The 17702-nt window shown below is 36.0% G+C and overlaps 1 protein-coding gene across 1 annotated transcript; it reads right to left on the bottom strand.

Annotated features, from left to right (window-relative positions):
* Positions 1–7018: 7018 nt before the first annotated feature.
* DMRTB1 (DMRT like family B with proline rich C-terminal 1) lies at positions 7019–13705 on the bottom strand. Its single transcript, XM_070939535.1, has 4 exons — positions 13282–13705; positions 10933–11168; positions 8875–9019; positions 7019–7119 (listed from the first exon to the last, which is right to left on the bottom strand). Exons 1-4 carry the CDS (start codon positions 13703–13705, stop codon positions 7019–7021), a joined length of 906 nt encoding a protein of 301 aa, XP_070795636.1.
* Between the last annotated feature and the right edge of the window lie 3997 nt (positions 13706–17702).

The raw sequence follows: 17702 nt of genomic DNA on the forward strand, positions 1-17702 counted from the left end.
AGCAAAGTCAATGAGGAACAGGGACTGGCTGACATTAGAATCTAACACTGATGGCGTTTATATTAGAACTGCAACTCTCTCTTGTCACAAGAGGGAGCTCCAGTTTTTAATTTTAATAAAAAAAAAAGCTTAAGTCAATTTACCTCAGGACCCCAAACCGTGTGCAAAGATGGCATAAGGAAGAGTTTTGGAGAAACAGGCAGCTTAACTTGTTTCTCTGAATTGAACTAGTTCAGTAAAGTCACTCATTTTTTGTTTGTAATCATATTCTTTATTTTCTGCATTCTCTCCATTGTTTCATTGGGGAGGTATATATGATTTCCCAACTGTGAGCTTTGCATTGCTGTCACTTCCAGCCAGTATGTCTTCTGTCCACAATGACAGTATGAATAATCCAAACAGGAAGAGATCTGACTAAGGGAACACTACTTTTGAGAAGTGTGTAGTACAAGAATTTCTGCAAATATTTTGTCTTCCTGCTCAGGAACTCTATAAAAATTATGTACACAAATACTATAACTAAGCAGTGCTCCACAGCCTGTTCAAAGAGTCATATCTTGTATGCGGTGCAAACATAGTGCAAAGGTTTTGTAGGTAGTGCAAACTCAGAATTTTCATCTGTTTGGGGTGAGCAAAAAAGCTAACATCAGAACACTCTGGGTTAATCCCTTACTACATGACCCCAGGAATCTATTCTCTTCAAGATACTTCAAACTTTATTTCCAGAGATTTCTTCTAATTTCAGAGAATTTACTTCTGGAAACTGCCACTGCTACCAGAATGAAAGAGGTTCTGAACAGTTTTAGAGAAAGAAGAGATATTTCATACCTCATAGCTGCATTTTGCTCATCTCTAATTCATCAGAGACCTAAGATGAACTGGAATTAGTGGACTTATTTCCCCAGAACGGTAGTTGATTTGATCAGTGGAAATGTATCCTGATATAATAGTTAGGAGCACAAGGCTGCCTGCTTTAAATGGTGAGTGTATTTGTACTAGTTCTAGCAGAGCCTCAATAGAGAATAATACAAGAGTGACAGTCCAATAATAAATTGACTCTTATCTTGCTAGTATATTTGATACCATTCAACATTCCGAATCTGATTCAGGATTACGTCCAGGGCCACAAAAGTCAGGAATTGTTTTGGTAAAATTACAAATACTATAAGGCAGATTTAAAATAAACATAGGAACTATAATAATACCAGAATACGATTATAATGTGATAATATAATATTCTGATATTCATAAAAAGCATACATTGCTCCATAGATTTTCATACCTCAAACTGTGTAAATAATAATAATAATAATAATAATAATAATAATAATTATTATTATTATTATTATTATTATTATTATTATTATTATTATTATTATTATTATTATTTTATTTCTATACCGCCCTTCTCCCGAAGGACTCAGGGCGGTGTACAGCCTATTAAAAGCACAAAGGCAAACAACAATTAAAATAATTTAAAATTATTTAATAATTTTAATTTTTTAAAATTTAAAACATCCAATTTAAAATCATTACATTGATAGCCCGGCCTGGCGGAACAGCAGGGTCTTAAGGGCACAGCGAAATACCCTGAGGTCAGAGATCTTACACATTTCCGGGGGAAGTTCATTTCACAGGGCTGGGGCTCCCACAGAGAAGGCCCTCCCCCTGGGTGTCACCAGCCGACATAACTTGGCCGATGGCACCCTGAGGAGACCCTCTCTGTGGGAGCGAACTGGCCGGTGGGAGGCTATTGGTGGCAGAAGTCGGTCTCGAAGGTACCCGGGTCCTATGCCATGGAGCGCTTTAAAGGTGGTAACCAACACCTTGAATCACACCCAGAAGACCACTGGGAGCCAGTGCAGATCACGCAAGAAGGGTGTCACGTGGGCACAACGGGTTGCGCCCATAACCACCCATGTGGCTGCATTCTGGACCAGTTGGAGCCTCCGAGTGCTCTTCAAGGGGAGCCCCATGTAGAGAGCATTACAATAGTCCAGCCGGGAGGTGACAAGGGCATGAGTGACCGTGCGCAAGGCGTCCCGGTCCAGAAAAGGCTGCAACTGGTGAATCAGGGGAACCTGATAAAAAGCCCCCCTGGCCACGGCCGTCATATGCTCTTCAAAAGACAGCCATGCATCCAGGAGGACATCCAGATTGCGACCCCTCTCTGTGGGGGGCAGCGATTCCCCCCCAATAGTCAGCGATGGCACCAGCTGACTATATCGGGATGCCGGAAGCCACAGCACTCGGTCTTGGAAGGGTTGAGTCTGAGCCTATTTCTCCCCATCCAGACCCGCCCGGCCTCCAGGCAGTGAGACATCACATCAAGGGCATCGTTGGGTTGGTCTGGGGTGGAGATGTACAGCTGAGTGTCATCAGCGTACTGATGGACTCTCACCCCAAAATCACAGATGATCTCACCCAGCGGCTTCAAATAAATGTTGAACAGAAGGGGCGAGAGGACCGACCCCTGCAGCACTCCCCATGCAAGGCGCCTCAAGGTCGACCTCTGCCCCCCTGCCAACACAAACTGCGAGCGGTCGGAGAGGAAGGAGGAGAACCACCGCAGTACGGTGCCCCCTATTCCTAAATCCCTCAACCGCTGCAGCATGATACCATGGTCGATGGTATCAAAAGCCGCTGAGAGATCTAATAGGACCAGGACAGAGGAGCAACCCCTGTCCCGAGCCCTCCAGAGATCATCCACCAATGTGACCAATGCCGTTTCTGTGCTGTACCCCTGCCTGAAGCCCGACTGGTACGGGTCCAGATAGATAGCTTCATCCAGGTGCCGGGGAAGCTGTCATGCCACCACGCTCTCAACAACCTTCGCCACTTATCACCAAATAAGAGGTTAGATTTTAAAAGCAATGATACAAAATATTATTACAGTCTTTTTTCTTTTGAGAGCACTTTTTTCTGATTTAAACAAGTTTTACATTACCAGAATGAATGTTTAAAAACCTTGGGGTATTTCAAATGTCATATATTTTGCTTTGCTATAATATCCTGGGCTTCTGGGTACCTGAGCAATTAGGGTGATTAATTGCTTGTTTGCAATAAAAACAAAAGAGTAGGAGTATTTCCTTACAGGTTAAATATCTAGAGAAAACTATATTTGCTGCTAGATATAACAGATGCAGTCAACCCAGCATGCAGTTTAGTCCTGCTTCAATGGATGCTTTCTAATTTGGTTTGGAACTCAAGCTTTCTAAAAGAAGCCAACTTGTTTAAAAAATAAACTTGGAAAGTTCATGCAGAAAGAGAAGAAGTACTGACATGTGAAATCAATGTTATCAAAGAAAGAAACAGTGTTTTCCTCCCTTCATCATTTTATTCTTCAAGGCATGAGCTACCTCAGAAGGCAATACACTCACAATGTAGCTTCATAATACAGAACTAGGGATTTAAAATGCAAGATCAATCCAGTAAATGGCAATTCCACGGAAGCTTTTTGCCAAGTCCAAAATCAGCTTTCTGAGAGTTAAAGATTATTTCTCCCTTATTCTGCACGTGCAAGCAAAGCTTGCTTTTTCCTTTCTGCAGAACATTGCTGTATGAATTGTGTGCCATGTAAATATGGTTGTGGTTATAAGAAAAAGCTTCAGTTGTAGTAATGCCTGAAGACCTTTACAGTTTAAATACAGGAGGAAAGATAGCTATGCTGTTGCAAAGCTTTTCCTGATAATATCCTCTTAGATTTTTTTTCTTTTGCTAGAACTAGAAAACCCATACTTTTACATTAATTTTTGTCCTGGGGAATTGTACTGCTATAAAAAAAATGAGGTACAGTATATTTCATAATCCACTAAATATTTACTGTTACTTTACTATTTAGTTACTTCAGCTATCATTTAGAGTTTACGATTTACGCAGTAGTGGATTAAGGCTCACTGCTGCCCTAAACACTGACAAATCTTGGTGCCCCCTTCCTTTGTACATACTATACAAATCTTCATTGGGGTTTTTTTCTTTCTCAACTTTGTGGTGCCCCCTTTGGGCCTGATGCTCTAAGCATGGCCTTAGTCTGCTTAATGGTTAATACACCACTGGACTTACAAAACTCTCTCTCATGGATAACTCAGTGCAAATCTAGGTCAGGGAAAATCTCAGACAGAATTGATCTATCCTAAGAAAAGTGAATTTCTACTGGCTAAAAAAAACAATGCTTCATAAAGACCAATCACATCTTCATTGTAGAACACTGAATAGAGCCTAAAATAAACAAAATGCCAGATTTAAATGAGAATGTTACTCCATATTCTTGTCAGTTGCTCTCCTAAATCTGAGTATTCAATTTTGCCTCTGAAACTAGAAATTCATGTAGAAAGAGTTTTTTAAAAAATCCTGAGTACAGGTAGTCTTTGTTTAGCAACCACAATTGAGACCAGCAACTCAGTCATTAAACGAAGCAATTGCTAAATGAAACACCTCAATTTTATCATTTTACTTCAACTTTCCTCAGCTTTCCAGACCTGTGAAAGTCATAAAGGCAAGTACTGGTTTGCAAAGTTACTTTTTCATCACCACTGTAACTGTGAATAGTTGCTAAACAAGACAGCCACTAAACTACCTCTATGTTTATTGGCTCTAATAGCAGTCAAATATATTTTACTCTCTACTTACAAATGTTAAGCTGGCTCTCCTAACTGGACACAAGAATAGTAATTAAAGTCAGTCTGAGACTAATATTTTTGCTCTTGTGCAAAAACATTTACTATAGATTCCAACAAAATGATATTTTCCGTTTGGTAGCTTTCTTTATTGAGCGAATATTTAGAAACAGAGACTTTCCCACTTAGTGTTTTACAATACAGTGTAGCTTTATTTATTTTTAGGATCATTCCTCAGTGGTATTGATTTTTACTAGTACTCAGCTGAAATTCTTTATTACTGGAAAAAATATCAATTTCTCCTCAGCTAAATGTCAGCTACTGTGGAGTGGGCTGCATAAAAACTACTGTAACTTTCTAATATTGACTGGTGTAGCTCTCTAATATTGACTGTCCATTACACTGTCAATGATGTAACAACCTTGTTCACATTTATTTGATTTTAATTAGAAACAGACAGTAGGATTGCACCATTGGGAGTTTACTTGGAAGTATTCCTATGCAAGTTTACTTGGAAGTATTCCTATTGAATTCAATCATCTTACTTCTAAGATTTGAAAAGCCTCAGGAAGTTGAAGGCAGTCTGGAAAATATACTAATGCTATGCTCATTTATTTCACTGTCACTTCTGATAAATTTTGCAGGCATTTGAAACAACTAAAATATAATGGGAACTATTCACAGTGACAATATATTACCACATGTATCCAAAGTACAGTAGTATTGCTGTCATGTCCTGCTTGAGGGCTTCCTACAGAAAAACTGACTAGACTTTCAGTCTATTGGAACACATTTTATGCTCTTACATGGAAGTATATTAAACGTACTGTGTGTCTTTTTTAATTTAAGGTATAACTTTAAAGTGATATCAAAGTGAATGGCTGACTAATTTTCATTACCCAAACTAGACATCAGCACTGATGATATTACCTAGTTTGGGTAATGAAATGTCTGTAAGAAAACAACCAAGCTCAGAGAACACCCCTCGATTATGCCTGGAGTTGTCCTTGCTTTCCAGTAAAAGGTATTAGACTAGAGTTTTTCAAATTTGGCAACTGTGAGATGTGTGGACTTTAATTCCCAGAATTCCCAACTGGGATTCTAGAAGTTGAAATCCACATATCTTAGAGTTGTGAAATTTGAAAATCGCTGGTAAAGACTCCAGATGGTCCAGGCTCAGAAACTTTAAAATTTATCACCTCTCTCTTTGCTTGGTTACTTCAAGTGAACCTCTTGTACTGGATTAAGGTCTATGAAAAGCATCCTCTGTTTTCATGCTGAATCTAACTCTCTTCCCAACACTCTAAAGCTGAATGTTCCTAACGAAAAAAAAATGTTGAAAGGGTAACTTTTTATTAATGCCTACTATAGTTCTCAAAAGGGAAGATAAGGAAGAATCACTTTTCAAATTTTCACTAGCCGCACTCTTGATATTACTTTGAATTTTTCATTTCTTCATCAACTCATTAGCGATTATCCTCTAATGCCTAACGCATTTCAAAATATAATTTTTGAATCTGTATAGAAGAAAAGATATATAAGAATGTACCACCATTTGAAAATGTTTTATTGTAACAGGCTAATATAAGTATTTTTACAACAGGTAATGGAACTAAACTGGAAATACAATTAAGACAAAGTTATTAGCTAAAACCAGATTTTTCTTAGTGCCATTTTCCAATTTGAAACACGGCATCTGCAAAGGAACTACTTGTTCTTATAATTTAAGAGCAGCTTAGCATGGAGGAATTGGTAGATTAATCTTTTCATGTGTTTCCTTACTTGATGTCCTTCAGTTGCACCATGTCTCCATAATTCCAACTTATATATATATCAATAGTACTAGGTTGAAAAAGGCTGCTATAGCAAACAACTACTAACACTATAGACTGGCATCAACTAATAAAAGTTGAAAATCCTAAAGCTAACCAGTATGTTTCCTTCCAAAGCTTAGGCTGGGCAATATGTTAAATTGTGCTAGGATTTTATGGTAGAGTCATAGATATCTATGACTCTACCATAAAATCTTAGCACAATCTGACTTCTCTAGCACAATCCTAGCACAATCTTACTAAGCACATCTGACTTCTCACAATATACATCACTTCTGAGCTCTGCCTACATTCACTATCTGACATGCAATTAGGGGACTGCAGTGATGATTTTCAATACAGGCATATCTTTCTAAACTTGCAACTTGGCATCAAGACAACAAATTGTAGCGGGACTTATTAGGTGAACATGAAACACCAATAATGCAAATAGGACTGTATAACTGCTGTATTCTAACTTTATCTGACCGATAAATTAGGATTAGCAGCAATATAGTTTAAAGTAATACAAAATAACATTTCTAGAAAGGCGGCACTTGAAAGCAATAGTTCAACTTAGATGGTGAAGATTTACTGTTCATTATATGAAGAACAATCTTCAGAGGCATCTTCTTGAGATGTTTGGCTGGGCTTACATATAACTGCAGAATCCTGGCTGTCTTCAGTGGAAACTAAAATATAGAAGCAAAAAATAGTCTACAATTTCTGCTTGGACAGAATTCTTCTGCTTTATTCCATTACTATTATTTAAATAGCAAAAGCAAAACATATTCTTATTCACAACACAATTCTGTTATTTACAGAGTGTCATTTGAAAAGCCATCTCTCCAATAAGTATTACAAAGATACTTATTACTTCACTTTGAATACATTTGTTTCTTATTTATTTAATATAATAATAGGCTAGGAAACAAATATAAATGTTCATAGTGATATATGCATTTTAAATAGGCAATTACTGAGAATATTAGTTTGAAAATAATTATTTGAGCTATTTGACTGACTGTAGCTGTACAACACAGAACCATTTTTCAAGTACAAGTAGTTCTCAACTTACGACCAGTCACTTAACAATTGTTACAAGTTACAACAGTCCTATCTGGCGGTACTTACAACCTGGATTCAAAGTTTCGACCATTACCCTCCCATCCCTCATCATGTGACTGTACTTCAGATGCTCAGCAACAAAGCCACATTCATGGCCATTTGCAGTGTTCCATGGTCACATGACTGCATTTTATGATGGTTTTGATAAAAACTGGTACTCGCTTCAATTTTTTTGCAAAACTGGTCCATAGTGAACCATGGGTTCACTTAACAACTGCTGAGAAAATGGTCATAAAATCTGGTCGGTCATATGATCGACCCGTTTTATGACTGTTACAACATAGGACCATAATATGTGGCCTCCATTATGTTTGTAACTCAAGAACTACCTGAAGCCTAATTATGAGAGTGGACAATATGATATAAATCCCTGGATGTAGAATATCTTGGAATATATTAGATCACATACTTGAGAAAAAGCCACTATTTCCCTACTTATATATGCAGAAAGAATTTAAAAATGATTCTCAGTAAATTTAATATGGCTCTCCTGCAATAAATTATTTGGGGAAAACACTAATTTTTTTTGAAGTTTACACAGATATTCTTTCATTGTTCTTATATGGTTGAGGAAGACCAGCAGAGTTAAATTTTAAGTTAAATATTTTCAGATATTAATAATAAATATTTATTACCACCCAAAATCTCATGTTGTGATGTGATCATGATTTAATCCCAGATATACTAAAAATACAATTAAAGTGAACCTATGCTTGATTTATGTGCCCCTGTAGTTTGAACAAATAATGGAATCAGGTGTTCAGATGATGTTCTCAATATTGGCTAATAATTAAAAATAGTTTTTTGGTTTACAAGATCATAAAAGCATTTGCTATTGGAATTATGCAGGCAGTACAGGAATGTACATAGAAAATAATTTAGGTAGACCGAATCTGCACAATATAAACATTATGAAATCTGTATGATCCTCTTGGTAAAATTTAGTTGCATTAGATTTATCTAAATCTAATATGTGTAACTAGCAAATCACTGTGGTCATTAAGCGATTCCACAGTTGTTAAGGAATTGCTGCAGTTGTAAGTGTGAACCCATTTTCTGAAAGGTGTCATGTGACCATGGGGCATCAGTCGTAAAGGCGAGGCAGTTGCCAAGCACCTGAAATCTGGTCAAGTGACTGAGGAGCAGGGATGGCATGACATTTTACAAAGGGAGAAATGTTTTATGGGCCATAAAGCACCTATTCTGGGCCCATTGTAGTTTTGAATGGTTGTTAAGTGACTGTTAAGTTGAAGAATGCCTGTAAGTACATTGCAAACATCAGTGTAACAGCTGCACAACCAAATATTCTGATTACTCACCAGATGTTTCCTTTGTAGCTTCAGTTACAAGGTTGAGCTGGAGAGGTGGTGGAAGGTAGTGAATCCCTGGCAGAAAGCCTCGGGGTATAAAGGGTGACAATGGAGTATAGTATCCTGGCCGGAAATCCCCACCTGTGTCCTGTAGCTATATAAAAACAGAAGTGCATAAATGGCTGGTGAACTGAGCTATGCAGATGGTAGCTACAAAGTCGTGAAATTTAGGCCATTATCCTATGATCTATCTATCTATCTATCTATCTATCTATCTATCTATCTATCTATCTATCTATCTATCATCTCTGTGTGTGTGAATGTATATACACACAGACACACGCATATATGTTTTTGTAGATTTTCACAGGTAGAGGTATGCAAGTTTTGGTGTATTCGGGTATTTGGTGTATTACACAGGAAAAGACCCGAATACAGCAAAACTTGCCCACACACACACATATATATATACATATATATAATCATCTATCTTGCTGATAAACTACACAATAACAATTAAAATAGCCACAATCAGATTAAACATTAAAATATTATACTGCATATATGTGTGTGTGTGTGTGCGTACCTCAGCCACAGTGGCATGACATGCCAAATCTCCTTTAGAAGTGCCTAGTTTTCAACTGCTTCCAGAAAGCAATTAAAATGGAAGTCAATCTGACAGAAACCTAACTTTATTTATCATACATAATTTTATTAGCCTTGTTTTTATAATTGGAAATGAAATCAAGAACATTTTCAAGTTTTACATTTACTTCCTCCGACTCAATTCTTGGATAGGCACAGCTGGAAAAGACAGCAGCCATTTAAAAGAAATCCAAACCCCTATGCCAAATGGTAAATAAATGATATTAAGATCCAACAACAACAGTTTCATTAGCCGTGGCATTGGGTAGTTAACAATCCATATTTAAGAGAAATAACAGTTCAATACAGTGTTTTTCAAACAGAGAAGACTTAACAATGTATGTTTGCCATTTTTTATTTTCCTAAATTGTTATTAGTCCATTCCTAATTTTCAAAAAAAATATAGTTATTTTTTAAAAAATATTTTTCTGACATACATAGGGGAGACAAAATGGTTTTGCCTTTATAGTTTGGGCTAGTAGTATGCTATGTCCTTGCTTGCATTTATGTAATTAAGTACCAGGAAGAAACATGGGTTGGGATTCATTTTATAGAAATGTTGCAAATTCATTGTGTAAGAAGCACTGTTTCTGATTCAGACATGACAGAACCATCTCCTCTCACATTCTTTTCCCTATACTTTTAGATTAACTCCCCAATCATAGTTACCGCTGGATGTATTAGCAGTTGCATCAGCTAGGTGGGCTCTAAACCAGAGATTATAATGGAGTAAACCATCAACTGTGCATCCAAATCAATGTTCTATTGAAGGGTGTGGACATACCAATGTGTAGCCAATTTAAATGGACAATTCTAAAAGTAGAACATCTGAGATTTTCTTGGAAATACTATTATCATTCATAACTAGAATAGAACTCAATAGAATTTAAATCAGTGTACAGCCCTAGCAGTTATTCATGATTCATCAATCTTGTCTGCTATCCAAACTTAGTGGGTTCCCAGTATGGCAGCATCAAGATACCAGCATCTTCAGGCATTTCCCTTGGCACTTCTATCATTCTTTAATTGAAAAAAAAATGGAATGTGAATGTGCTGAAAAGCATAGTGCCAGGCTCTATCATTCATTTTATTGCCAAAAACTGAGTTCAGGTGCAGTTTTTGAAATACATGCAGCCAGGTGCTGCTTTGTGTGAATATGTGACTATCCAATCAAAAAAAAAATGTCACCATGGGAGAGTAAATAGAAAGGAGTAGTAATCTTACTGGTTTGGTTTCTGGTGTTTTGTGACTGACTATGCCTCACACGATAACCATTTTACCACAGTACACTCAAGATACTCAAAATTTGAAATATGCCATTGATTCACAATTATTACACCAATGGCTAGCTACAAAAGACATCTGAGGGTGTTGTGCTTATGTGAGCTGTATTAAACCATGTATGGAGAAAACTATACTTACTGGTATAGAAGCAGGAACACTACTTGGTCCATGATTGCTGGAAAAGTGTCTGAAACTTGTTTGTAGAGGCAAAACAGGTGCAGGAGATGGACCTCTGTAAGTTGGTTGATTGATAGTGAATCCCATTGAAAATGGATAAGGATACATCCCAGAGTAACCAGGATACATTTTGGGAGGGTCCCTCTCCCCAAATTCTGGACACACAGCAATACATTCTTGAGGCAAATTGGGATGGTCTATTTAAAAAAAAAAAAAGATTAAATGGATGGTGGCTGGATTAAATGGGTTACCAGTATTTGTTTGTTTGTTTGTTTATATCCTGCCTTTATCATTTTTACAAATATCTCAAGGGGGGAACATATCCAACATACCTTTCTCTTCTTATTTTTCCCAGTGAGGTGTGTTGGGAGTAAGTAAATGGCCTAAAATCACCCAGGAGGCTTTCATGGCCGAGTCAGGATTTGAACTCATGGCCTCTTGCTTTCTAGCTTGATGTCTTAATGATTAGACCAAACTGGCTGGTATCAGCAACATATAAAGGTCTGTATGGTATGTTAACATCCTGAAAGTGTTGCATTTTGGCTAATTAAATTTTCAAGAAGATACTCTTTAGGTGTCCTATCCAGCTACATATCCTTGAGAACATTGAAGAATGAGTGGACAGCTTAAATGCAAGAAGTGTTTTTTTAATTAATAATTGTTCCACTGAGAGTTGTAAAGGCCCTACACTCAAGACACCTTAAATGGCCAAGATCCTACTAATGCAGAGTTGTTACTCATGATTTGTATGAGTTGGAAGAATGAATAGAGACTTTTGTTAGTCACAGAGAAGCAGAGGCTAGAAACATACATTACGCAATATTCAAACTAAATCAAATATTATTTATTTATGAATAGGAGATATATTAACATAAAATGTGATACTGTAATTTACTGTTTTATATAGTTTGGACTAATTCAATTAATTGTTTCTCCCTTTTTAATCAAAACTTTATTAAATTTCATAAAAATGTAAAATACCACAACAAAGAAAAGGAGTTAATAAAAGGGGAAAGGGTAACAAAAGAAAATCAAAATTAGGAAGTGCAAGCAACAATAACAACAAAAAAGTTATATAAACAAGGAACTTCGATACAGATAACTCAGGGACCTTTTGAATTAGAATGAACCATAATAAACAAATTCATTTTTTCTCTTAAGTAGAAAATTTAATGTTATCAGATCAAGCAACAAAAATAAATCGCAAGATATCTTAATAGTATTTAATGTTATATCAAGCCAGTAGATGGCAATCCATATTCATAAATAGAACACAACATGGATCCCAATTAAAACAGTAAGAGAGCAGAATGGAAGATAAGCTATTTTTAATGTAACAAAAATTCTGAATAATTGTGAAATGTATAACATCTTGAAATGTTTCAGGTTTACTTTTGATAAACAATTTTGAACCTGCTGATTTAATGAACAATGTTCATTATCACCTTGGTAAATATAATATTACAGGAGAATATTTGTAGCCCTGGGTTTAAATGAGGGGTCCTTGGTGCTCTCTGAGGCTGGTTATTTTCTTGCAGATGTTTCATTACCCAAATAAACTAACATCATCAGCGCAAGAAAATATCTGCAAGAAAACAACCTAGCTCGCAGAGGACTCCACAAATATATTTTCTACACTTTCCCTGTATTTAAGATATTGATTAACACCACTTTATTTAAAAATAACTAACCAATGCAATTTGAATTTTGCAGAGAAATTCAAATTAAGGTACTTTCCTTAAATACACTGCATCTCTAAATATTCTTCAAAATACAGCTTGTACAATATCAATTTAATGCAAAAATAAATTGTTACAAAAGATGGCAGCGATCACAGGTTTGTCCTCTTTTGTTCATACAAAAATCAATTGAGCATATTATTTTCATTAACACTGAAATATTCCCTTTGCTGAAAGGAATGTGGTAAAAATATAGTACACATCATATTAATTCTAGATTCTTTGTTTTTATATTTGCTTGATTGGCAGGTCAGTGTTTTGTTGGGCCTGCTGCAACTCATTTGACTCCTACAGTACAGATTCTGGCTGTGTAAATTTAGTTTTGCAACAATGAAGCATGGTGGAGCAGCTTTCAAGCAGGATATGGAAGCTGCAGTAAATAAATAAACAGCTAAGCAATATCACCCTTGGACTGGGGAAAGAAAAACAATAATCCAAATTATCACCAGTAATAAATTGGCATAGCAGGATACATACATCACTGATGCTCAGAACAAATAGAAAGTTAAATTCAAAAACAGAAAAGACAGCTAATCACCAATGTTTGAATAATTGTGGCTAGTACACATACCTAAATCTATGAAGGTCGGAGAGCTCGGTTTAGGTGGTGTTGGATTATTCGCTGTTCTGGTACTGGAGCTAACTGCTGAAGTCACTTTAATTCCCTCATGCACAACTGACCCATGAGTGGAAGACTCTGAGGAATTCATTTTTAGGCCCTTCTTACTGCTAGCAATGGCTGCCCCTTCTTCACTGGGCCTACCCTGAGTGGGAGGCAAGGTCTCTCTAAGTGGTGAATCTGGTCCTTGTCTTTTTAAGGCCTTCTGCGCAGCCATGATCTTCTGGCGTTCAGTGATGAGAGAACATTTCTCACATGGGCACTGTTTCCACCTGCAGTGACCAGCATGACCCTTGACTGGTACCACAAAACCATGATTCCGGCAACGTGAACATTTCGGAGCCCGAAGAGATTGAGTCCCATCTTGATTCTCCATGGCTAACAGCTCTCTCTCTCTAATCTAGATCCACACCGGTTCTAAAATGGTATGCACTGAAATCTGCTCTCCTTGCTTGCAAAAATGGTTACAATCTAGCAATTAAGCCTGGGCCCTAGCCTAGGAAAGAAGAATTCTGCTTTGTGAAGAAGGAGGAACATTTGGTGCTGGGTCTCAGATCACAAAATGTAGTATTTTGTGGTAAGCGACAAAATAGTCCAATTCCTTTCTTCTTTTTTTTATTTCTGAAGACTATTTCGAAACAAACCTTTTCTGGAAAACTTTGTTTTACTGGAAACTCAACATGATGAAAAGAGCTTCCATCCCTGCAAAACCTACAGAACTTGTCTCTTTGCCAAGAAGGTGGAGTTTTTGTTTTTTAGGGCCACAGATAATTTTTGTGAGCAGAAAGCAAGACATTCCATCCTCTGGTGGCTCTGCAAGAAAGATTTAAGAGGCCAGATGCAAACTGTACAGTTCTGTGCTTCAGTGGAGAATCTGTGGTGTGCAATATTAATTGAGATGGCGTGATGAAAAGAGGAGAACATTTTATACAAGATACAAGTCAAGTAATTGATTTTGATACCTGTGCTACCTTAGAATTATCCTGCTCATTTGTTTCAATTCTGAACTTCAGACAGTAATTGGTTAAGATGTGCATGAGTTCATATCTTGTGACATGCAGGGAAAACAGCTGTCTTTTTCCTTTATTAAACAGTGATTGTATCATAAACTCCAAATCTCTTTCCTTTGGGATTTCTGATATCCACACAAGTTGTGAGGACATTGTATGTATCTGTTTCTCAGTACAAATTAACTATTTATAGATTTATTTCTCTGAACCTGAGAGGCAGTCCATAAGTTGGTTTCAAGATGCAATAAACTGTCCTATTGCCTAGAGGGTTGAGTGGTATCATTACTACGACATGAATTTTTATTTTTATCAATTTGCAAAATGAAAACTGTTCTATGGTTCCCAAGTTATATCTTATTCCAATACAGTAAACAAAGAGCAAACTATAATTTATAAATAATTCTGTATGCTTAATTATGTTGCAAGAAAAGAAGATTATTAAATTGTTTCCTTGTACAGTGACTTTTTAATGTTGGATTTTTATGACTGTGCCACTTACTTACAAATCTGTTTATGATATGAATAATGAATTCCACAGTAACTCATACTGGATTTTTAAAAAATAACTCTGTCCAAATAAAGAAGCAATAATAAGTAAAAAAAAATTATGCTGTACATTGATGATAAATCTGCATTTGCAGAATTTTACAAAGTTTAATTTTCATTGGAAATGCTTTTCTGCTTTTTAATTAGCTGGACTGGGACTATGGAAGTCCTAAAGCACTTCCATATTAACAACTTCCTGAAAGTTCTAAAGGACCCTTTCCCTTTTTTTCCAGGAGCATATTATTTGACTTTCTGTATTTAAATCAACATTTACGGACTGGTTTCCTAATAATTTAAATATTTCCAGTTATCACTGTAAATTGTGTTTTTTCCTTCTCCTGTTTTGCATTTTAGAGTAATGTATTAAAGTATAAATATTTAATGGCTGTAGGCTGCTTATATGGTAGATAAGAAAAATACAATACCTTAAACAAACAAAACTTCTTGTGCAAAAGAAAATGTTTTTTGAATTTGTACTTTAGTCATTCTTAATATTTTCTCTTTGATTCAAACTTCACAAGGATTTTTATTTAATAGTAATAGATAGGAATTTTGGATCCAGCTTTTGCTTCAATGTCAACTATCCCTGTAGTTTCCCCCCCCCCCCTGCTTTTAAAACATACTATATCTTACTCTGCACAGAATTCAAAATCTTATTGAAGAACATAAGTAGTCATGTCTTCTGTGCACTCAAGCAGCCTTTCAAAAGCCAACCCTAGTTGTACACCCACATATCTGTATGCATGTCTTAGAAATTTCTTTCCTCAAATGTTTTGCAGTTAACCCTGCTGTCTAATAACACGTTTTGATAATTAGACATTCTTTTTACGGTTGTTTTTATGTTTTGTGAACTGATTTCTAAAAGGGATACGAATAAGGGTATACTATTTTTGTATATATAAATAAATAATATGCCTTCCAGCCCATGGGCAAGCTCAGACCTACCCACATGCTAGAGAATTAAACCGCTCATAAAATAGAATTACCCAATTACTTTTAAATGCATGGAATGTAATGTAATATTTATTATATACAGTACAAAATACCCAAACACAGACATAATCAAAAGATTTAGCATAAAATAAACTAGTATTGCAAATAAAAAAGTTCATGATACAACACAAAACTTTTACAAATTTAAAACTTAATGTATTAGTAAAGACATTATTTTTTTTTATAGCCATAGTTAAAATTTGACTACCTCTATCCAGTCACACCAACTCTACTCCAAATTAAGGGATTACAGGCTCATAAAAAAGGGGAGCTAAAATTTGGCTATCACCAGTGTAATTCTAGGATTTTTATTGAAAATAAAATTTTAATGTCAGAATTTAACTTTAAGAAGTACCTCTACTTGACCTCAGTTTTTAAATAGGCCATATTATACCCAGCTGAAAACTCTTCTAATATTCACAATGGAGTAGAATGTGAGTCACAATTTCAAAATTACAGGGGAAACATCTTTGAGAGGTAGGAATCTTTTGAAATCTATCATAGAGCATATTTGACGGCAAAGGTTTTAATCTGATTTAGAGAAAGCTTTTCTATATTTCCTTACATGTAAACTGCTATAGCATATAGGGAACTGAAAGATGTAATTGTATTTATTTGTACTGTATTGTATGTGATTGTATGTGATTTTCTAAATTGGGGTAAAATATGGAATTTCACATTTTGCCATTAATTCTTGTACTGAATTGTCTCATCAACTATAATACATTAAAACCCTGGTATCTAAATGCCTAGAAAGCAAACAGACCAATCTTTCTTTTACATAGAGTATAATCCTCAGGGCACATACAGGTTTCACACAGGTATAATGAAGGACATTTATTCATTTAATATTATAATTTGAATGGCAGAATAAAAGAGATTATTTTCAAGATGAACTCAAGTCCTGGTGATTTTTTTTAATGCAGTTTTCTTAGAAAAAAGTATATCATGTTCGCTACTGCCACCTTATATAATTGTTGCTATTTTTTTATCTGTCCTGTAGCCCTGGACTTTCTAAATGCTTCCTTATCTAATTACTACTCTTTAGTTTTCTAGAATTCAGCTAAAGTTGGCAAGTTGATGTAGAAAGCAGGTTGGTCCAGTTCTAGACCAGCCAAGCATTCCAAGATGGCTCATCTGTTTCCAGAATGGAATGTTCTAAATCGGGAAGCATTTTGCAATATTCCTGTTCTGTTTCAGGGCCAGACTTTTCCCTTGACAACATTAAACCCAGTTCCATAATCTTCCCATTTGAAATAGTTGAACCATCTTCCAAATGTTCCCATTGATTTAGTTCATAGGAAAAATTGAAGTTTCAAGTAACATATGTGTTCTGGGAATTGGCCATGTGGTTTTGCACACAGCTATTTAAGAAAATGAAGGCAACCATTTTTTAAGTCATTTCTTTCCACATACAACTATTTTGAACTTTATTTTCCCTCTAGTTCTTTTGTATCCTCTATCTTGATGCTTTCCCTTCTTTCTCCAGCAGATTTGCTTCTGTTATATTAACAAGTTATAGTAGTTAGGGGTGCTTTCAGGTGACTTTTCATTAATCCTATCACATAAATTTGTTGAGGTTGCACCATTCCTGTTATCTATAAGTAGAAAGTCAGATGCTTTGGCCAAAAAGCAAATGGCAAAAATACTATCTGCAAATATGTGCTGCTCCTAAAACTGAGGAAGAAGGAATAAACCAACATCTGTCCCAGAGGTTCTATCCCAAACAGAACTGTCATGTAAATATGGAGCCAGTGCCTCGGATACTCAAAAACTAGAAAAGAAGAGTTAAAAGACTGTTAGCTTGAAGAGTGGGGGAGGGGG

This window comes from Pituophis catenifer, unplaced genomic scaffold, assembly GCF_029215685.1.
Source record: "Pituophis catenifer annectens isolate HBS135680 unplaced genomic scaffold, rPitCat1.0.hap2 SCAF_3, whole genome shotgun sequence".
Lineage (NCBI taxonomy): Eukaryota > Metazoa > Chordata > Lepidosauria > Squamata > Colubridae > Pituophis > Pituophis catenifer.